At 37.3% G+C, this 8,421-nt stretch overlaps 1 protein-coding gene across 1 annotated transcript in view; it reads right to left on the minus strand.

Moving 5' to 3' along the window:
* Positions 1 to 6,325, minus strand: part of MTIF2 (mitochondrial translational initiation factor 2) — a 32,711-nt gene extending 26,386 nt beyond the window's left edge. Inside the window, exons 1-2 of the mRNA XM_007938003.1 lie at positions 6,107 to 6,325; positions 1,720 to 1,831 (exon numbers count right to left, since the gene is read on the minus strand). Coding sequence (XP_007936194.1) covers positions 1,720 to 1,831; positions 6,107 to 6,325 — 331 coding nt within the window. The remainder of the gene's footprint in view (positions 1 to 1,719; positions 1,832 to 6,106) is intronic.
* Positions 6,326 to 8,421: the final 2,096 nt, after the last annotated feature.

Consider the following 8,421-nt stretch of genomic DNA (forward strand, 5'->3'; position numbering starts at 1 on the left):
AGTAATAGGCCTTGGGTTACTGCTGGTAATCCTATTTTCCTCTTGTGGGATTAGAGGAGGTCAGAAGATTTGGCCTCCTTGTCATTTTTGCAGCTTGGCAGAATGACAAAACTACCCAATCCCAACATCAGAGTTCAACACACTTTATTTCCGTGGTCCCACCCAGTAATATGGTGGGAGTTATAAAGACTATGGCCAGAAAAGCCACACCAAGTAATTCACTGCACCGCACCACACACTGGATTATGGTTATATTTCAGGTTATTATTCCATTCTCTCTACTTTCATATGTTTAAAAATTGGCAATAACAAAAAGTTTTAAAAATCAAGTCTATTATTGATTGATATTATTTATAAAATCATACTAATACTGCTTTCCTTAGCAAAATTCTGAATGATGTATCTATATCTGTTTATTCTCTTATAAATTTCCTAGTTATAAAATAACATAATCCAAATACAAGAGAGTGTATTAATTTTCTATTCTTTGTGAGTAATAATGTTAATACTTTTGTGTAGGAAATACATCTCCAACCCTCTGCACTCAGCACATCTAACTATTCAATAACCTTACTACTAATTAAAATTCTGGCTCTATGTGTAAATAGCAATTGCTGGGAGATAACTTGGTCTATGAACAATAGCAAGGACTCTCGATCAGCCTCTCTGGGTTCAAATCTTAGCTCCACCACATACTAGCTATGAAATTGTGGGTAATTATTTTACTTCTCTATGCCTCGAGGTTGGGCAATCCTACTTCCGTAGTGATACTGCCTCGGAAACCCAAGAAGGGGTCGCTATGAGTCGGGGCTGACTCGATGGCACATAACAACAACAACAACAATGCCTCAGTAGGAGTTCTAGTGGTATAGTGCCTAAGGCATTTGACTGCTAACCAGAAGGCTGCCAGTTCAAACCCACCAGCCACTCCTCAGAAGGAAGGTTGGGCAACCTACTTCCATAGAAATACCACCTCAAAAACTAAAGGAAGGTTGCTATGAGTCAGTTATTTGACCTACAAATAGGGATATTAATCATATGTACCACTACTGTGTTCTAAGGATTACGTGTGTTAGTACATATTAACAGCTCAATAAAAATGAGTTATTATTATTAATTCTCTCTTCTTCCAAGAGTCTGCATCCCTTTTCACTTTATTTTGTTTTGATAACAGGCTATTTTTCTTATACTGGATTTTAATGTCATATTACAATGAAAATTCAAATTTTGTTCCAATAATCCTACATTGGTAATAAATACATCAATGGCATAATGAAAAAATTAAAAATAACAATGATGCCCTACATTTTAAGTAAAAATAGTATTATTAAAAGTTATACCAGCTTACAGATACTGTCAAAATGAGTAGAAAAAAGACATCAGAAAAACAAAGAAAAAAAATGAGTGTAGAGCTACGCCCTCCATCCAAAAACATTATTTGGATTTATGCCAAGAACCTACAAAATTTCTGAGAAGGAAAAGTTAATTTAAATTAAAAAAATCTTTTTTGCTTCTATTAAAAGCAAAATCTTAGAGAACTTTATCTGTCAAAGAGTTAAGAAATTAATTAAGGTTTATGACCTAGTGTAAAAATTAATGGAACAACTTCACATCTTTTTAAACTGTCTAGTTTTCATCCTTGAATGCTTTAATCTGACAACAAATAAAACACCAGGTTTCTATGTTCCATATTTTTCCTTGCAAAATTATCTGGTTTACCTATGTCTTTTTCCATTGCTCTGGCCAGCTCCTCAACAGTCATTCCAATCCATACTTCTACTTCCTTTTTAGATTTTGTCAAAGATAAGTGAGATCTCTGTGGTCTTCTTTCCTATTAAAAAATTTGTCAGAACATACAAAGAAAAAGGAAGAAAATAAATGAAGTGACAACTTTAAACTTATTCTGGAACATCTACTACAACCATAGCTCCTATTTCTATCAAAAACACTCCCTTAAGTAATTATGTCTTAGACTCAAACAAAAACCCTCATCCTTAATGATATCCAAGGAATCAAATTCACCAGCATTGCCACACAACGAACCAGAACTTCACTTTCTAACAAAGAGCTACTGCCTAGAGTATAGCATTAAGGAATAAAAATTCTATAAAGATTCCTAAAATAACAACACATACAAAATGGATTTCTACTCATGGCTCTATACACTTTCACCTCAAACCAAAAAACACAGTAACTATTAGATATCTGTTGTACTACGGTGGCTTTCATATTGCTGTGATGCTGTAAGCTATGCCACTGGTATTTCAAAACCAGCAGATTCACCTATGGTGGACAGGTTTTAGCAGAGCTTCCAGATTAACACAGACTAGGAAGAACAATGTGGTGATCTACTTCTAAAAAAACTGGCCAGTAACATAACATACTACAAAAAAACACTGTTGCACATCCTACTTTGGCAAGTAGTGACTGGGGTCTTAAAATCTTGCAAGCAGCCATCAAGATGCAATAATGGGTAACTCCTCTTCCAGAGGAAAGAAGAATGAAGAAAACCAAAGACGTATGGAAACAATTAGTCCAAGCGACTGGTAAACCATGCAATCCTCAGCCTACACGACTATGAGACCAGAAGAACTAGATGATGCCCGGCTACCACTGTCTACCACTCACTCGAAGGGTGATTGATGTAGGAGATCCTGGATAGAGTGGGGGAACAATGTGGAACAAAACTCAAAATCATTAAAAAAAAAAAGAGGGACCAGGTTTGCTGGTCTGATAGAACCTTATGGAACCACTGAAACTATGGCCCCTAGCTCCCCTTCAGATCTGGAATTGAACCCACTCCTGTGGCTTTCAGCCAAACAAAAGACAGGCATATGAGGTGAACATTTACACTAGGTATATACACTCCTTGGAGAGAACAATCATTGGAGAATAGAAGAGCTGTGTATGCACAGGGAGACAGCTCAGGGGGCAGGAGTCTGGAGGGAAGGACACAGGGAAGAGGTAACTATGGGGAGGAAGAAGGAGAGGAGCTGTTGCATTGTGGGAAATTACAGTCAATGCCATGAAACAAAGTGTACGTGAGTTGCTATATGGAAAGTGAATGTGCTCTGTAAACTTTCACCCAAATCACAATTAAAAAAAAAAGTAAAATAAAATAAAATAACTGGCCAGTGAAAACTTTATGAATAGCAACAGGAAACTGATATAATACTAGACAATGAGCCCATCAGGTCGGAAGGCACTCAAAATATGATCGGGGAAGTGGTGCCTCCTCAAAGTAGAGTCAACTTTAATGACATAAATGGAATAAAGCTCTCAGGACCTTCATGATTGCTGATGTGGCACAACTTAAAATGAGAAGAAATAGCTGCAAACATCCATTAATAATTAGAATGTGGAATGTATGAAGTATGCATATACAAAAATTTGAAGTTGTCAAAAATGAAATGGAACACTTAAAGATCGATATCCTAGGCATTAGTGAGTAGAAATGGATCGGTATTGTCCATTTTGAATCAGACAATCATATGTTCCACTACGCTGGGAACGATAAATTGAAGAGGAATGGCATTCATTATCAAAAAGAACATTTCAAGAACATTTCAACATTTCATTTCAAGTACAATGATAGGCTAATATCCATACACCTACAAGAAATACCAGTTAATAATACTATTATTCAAATTTATGTACCAACCGCTAAAGCCAAAGATAAAGAAATTTAAGATTTGTACCAACTTCTGCAGTCTGAAATTAACCAAACGTGCAATCAAGTGGTATTGAAAACTGAATGAATGAGAAAGTTGGAAATGAAGAAGGATCAGTAGTTTGAAAATATGACCTAGGTGACAGATAGGATGCCAGAGATCACATGATAGAATTTTGCAAGGCCAATGACCTATTCAATGGAAATATCTTTTTCAACATCCACATGTAACCATACATGTGGATCTCACCAGATGGAATACACAGGAATCACAATGATTACATCTGTCAGGACAGATGATGGAAAAGCTCAGTAACATTAGTCAGAACAGAGCCAGGAGCCAACTACAAAATAAACCACAAATTGCTCATATGAAAGTTCAAGTTAAAACTGAACAAAATTAAAATAAGTCCACAAGAACTGAAGTATGACCTTCAGTATATCCCACCTGAATTTAGAGACCATCTCAAGAAGTGATTTGATGCACTGAACACTAATGACTAAAGACAGACAAGTTGTGGGATGACATCAAGGATATAATACATGAAGAAAGCAAAAGGTCATTAAAAAGATATGAAAGAAAGAAAAGACCAAAACAGATGTTAGAAGAGACTCTGAAACTTGCTCTTGAACAGAGAGTAGTAGTTCAAGTGAATGGAAGACATGATGTTAAATAGCAGAACAGATTTTGAAGGGAGTCTTAAAAAAAAACAAAGCAAATTATTATAATGAAATCAGCAAAGACCTGAAGTTGGAAAACCAAAAGGGAAGAACATGGTTCGCATTTCTCAAGCTGAAAAAAATGAAGAAAAAATTCAAGCCTCAACTAGCAACATTGAAGGAGTCTATGGGAAAGATACTGAATGACATAGGAAGCATCAGAAGAAGATGGAAGGAATACGCAGAGCCACTGTAACAAAAAGAAATGGTTGAATTCAGCTATCTCAGGAGGTAGCATATGATCAAGAATTGATGATATTGAAGATAGAAATGCAAGCTGCACTGAAGGCACTTGCGAAAAACGAGACTCCAGGAATTGATTGAATATCCATTGAGATGTTCAACAAATGCATGCAGCACTAAAAGTGCCCACCTGTCTACGCCAAGAAATTTTGGAAGACAGCTACCTGGTCAACCGACTGGAAGAGATCCACATCTGTGCCTATTGCAAAGAAAAGTGATCCAACAGAATATAGAAATTATTGAATATCATATGCAAGTAAACTATTGCTGAAGATAATTTAAAAATGGTTGCAGTAGAACATCGACAGGGAACTCCCAGAAATTCAAGTCAGATTCAGAAGAGTATGTGGAATGAGGATATCATTAATGATGTCACATGGATCTTGGCTTAAAGCAGAGAATACCAGAAAGATGCTTACCTGTGTTTTATTGACTATATGTAAAGGTATTCAACTGTGTGGATCATAATAAATTATGGATAACATTGAAAGGAATGGGAATTCCAGAGCACTTAATTGTGCTCAGGCAGAACCTGTACACAGACCAAAAGGTAGTCATTCAAGCAGAACAAAGAGACATTATGTGGTTTAAAATCAGAAAAAGTGTCAGGGTTATATCCTTTCATCATCCTTATTCAACATGTATGCACAGCAAATAATCCAGGAAACTGGATTATGTGAAGAAGAATATGGCATCAGTCTTAGAGGAAAACTTATTAACAACCTGGTATGTGCAGACACAACCTTGCTTGATGAAAGTGAACAGGACTTGAAGCACTTACTGATGAAGATCAAACACTACAGCCTTTAGTGTGGATTACACCTCAATGTAAGAAAAAAAGAATCCTCACAACTGGACCAATAGGAAACATTATTATAAATGGAGAACAGATTGAAATTGTCAAGGATTTCATTTCACTTGGATCCATAATCAACACCCATGTAAGCAGCAGTTAAGGAATGAAATGACCATTGGGCAAATCTGCTACAAAAGATCTCTTTAAAATGTAAAAAGCAAAAGATGTCACTTTGAGGACTGAGGTGTGCCTGACCCAAGCCAAACTATTTTTAATTACTTCATATGCATGTGAAAGCTGAACAATGAATAAGGTAAACCAAAGAAGAATTGATGACTTTGAACTATGGGGTTGATGAAGAACACTGAATATACAATGGATTTCCAGGAGAACGAACAAATCTGATTTGAAAGAAGTACCTACTACACCAGAAGTGAGGATGGCGAGACTTCACCTCACCTGGAGAAGAATATCACACTTGGTAAAGTAGTGGGCCAGTGAAAAAGCAGGAGATACTCAATGAGATAGACTGACACAGTAATTGCAACCATGAGCTCAAACACAGTAATGATGTAAAGATGGCACATGAACATTAGTTTGTTCTGTTGTATCAAGGGTCACTACGAGTTGGAACTGACTTGACGGTGCTAACAACAACATTAGAAATCTGTACATACCTTCTGTGTTACTAGAAGCCTATACTGAGATAAAGCAGCCCCAATGAGTACATCTGTTTTCCAGGGCCAGGCATACAGTGGAGCTGCCCACGCTGGGCAACCAGATGAAAACACATGTCTCCACTGCACTAACGTTCTTCTTTGGCCCAGGCCATACAGCTGCCTACAAACAGTGTGAAATCGCAGCAGGTTCTCCAACTTTAGCATCTTCTGGTTCATGTTTCTCCTATTAAAAAATACTTTTAAATTGATATTTTGATTAATAATTAAATCAATTACAAATATTAATTGGTTGTCTACTACATGTATAACAATGAGTAAAAATGGCTCCCTGCCCTGAAAGAGCTCACACTATAGTCAGTAATAGGATCCCATGCTAAGTATTCTCAAGATATTAGGTATTATTATCATTAATGTTACTACTACGATACAACTGAAGTACAATGCTAAGATTTACAAAGGGTTCTTTTTCATATTTTAAACATCAACCAATGAAGCACAACTGGAGTGATTTTTCTAAAATGCCAATTTTAACTCATCACCTCTCTGCTTAATATCCCCAGCACATTATCCCCAGGATAATATACAACTCCACAGAATGGCATATAAGCATTCATTACATGCCCTCTACTAACCTCCCATTTCATCTCTTACTATACTTATTTTCCCATATTCTTTACCCCAGCTTTTGCTATTTTGACCCAACTAACTGTAATTTCTCCTCTAATTTCTGAACTTTTGCATATGCTCCCTCTATCTGGAATGTCTTTCAACCCTGAACACTTTCCCTCTCCCCAACCTGCTTCTTTCCAAAAGACACTTTACAGTAGGTAACAGTCACCAAATAACTGTATTGAATAGTGCCTTTTGAATATTGCTCTTGAAATAAAACTCTATTGAAAGAAAACTATAACAGAAATCAACAATAACATAGCTTTTTCCTCCCTGAGTCCTATATGTCCTCAGTTGTCAGGACTGCATTCCTTTGGCTTTGCTGTCCAGTTTTTAATGGAAGGAGCAACTAAAATAGTGTGAGAAGCATATGTTTAATCCTAAGTACCATATGCCAGGCAATATGCTTGACATTTTGATTTAAAATTTAATAAGCCAGGGTCCTTTCTTCCAAAGAAACAGCATAAGGAACATTAAAAGATAAATAGAAGATAACTGAATAGCCACATTATAGTGAGAAAGTACCTGACTAGGCCACACAGGACCCTGGCTGGTGTCCCCACTCTGTGTTATCTTCATTGAACACATCACTGGTTTCCTGTGGGCTTCATTTTTCTAATATCTGCAAAAAAGAAACCAAAAGTATTTCAAAGTTTGTCCTTTCTACTACAAGATTATAAGAAAAAAATAAGAAAATATTATTACCAGCTATTTAAAACCTGCATTATATAGCATCTAAAAGAACGAAGTATCTAGGAATAAATTTAACCAGGAAGGTGAAAGTCTTGTACATGGAATTGAAAACTATAAAACATTGCTGAAACAAATTAAAGAAGACCTAAATAAATGGAAGGACATTCCATGCTCATTGTTTAGAAGGCGTAGTATTGACAAGATGTCAAAAACAAGCCAGACGCCGCCCTTAATGAGTGATGTAGCAGACTTCCAGTAAGATGGCAGAATAGGCAGACAAGCTACATGTACTCTCCTCAACAAAGAAAAGAGAAACCAATTGACAGAGATACAGAAAATAATCCCGGAGCCCTGAGCTTTGAAAGGAAGTATACAGAAGGGGATTAGGCACTAACTAGTGGAAGAACTTGGATGAAAACAGTTGAGTAGAGAGACAGATAGAGCTTTGAACTGTCAGCTACTCTGACAGCACCAACAGCCTAAATATTTCCAAGTGGTGCTGGGACCTGAGACATGACCTAAAGATCAGCCCTGCTCGTCAAGGGCTGAAGGGACAACAGCGCTGGTAACTGATGACTAGGAAGGGAAACAGCAAAGAGGGAGACAACCTGAGCTGTGGACTTTCGGTTGTCCAGAGGATATAACCATTTTGATTGTTTACAAGCAGCAGCCATTTTGGATATTTAAAGTGACCTAGGGTGCAGCCATTTTGAATGTCTGCAAGAGGCAGCCATTTTGGATATTTAAAGTGACAGCATTCTCATTCAGATTTCAGGGACCCAAGAATAGACTCTACTAGCCAAGGATGGGGAGCTCTGGTAGCATAGTGGCTAAGACACTTGCCTGCTAACCAGACGGCTGGCGGTTCAAACCCACCAGCCACACCTCGGAAGGAAGGTTGGGCAATCCTACTTCCGTAGTGATACTGCCTCGGAAACCCAAGGAGGGGT

Source organism: Orycteropus afer, unplaced genomic scaffold (genome assembly GCF_000298275.1).
Source record: "Orycteropus afer afer isolate SDZICR_OR568_19922 unplaced genomic scaffold, OryAfe1.0 scaffold00046, whole genome shotgun sequence".
NCBI lineage: Eukaryota > Metazoa > Chordata > Mammalia > Tubulidentata > Orycteropodidae > Orycteropus > Orycteropus afer.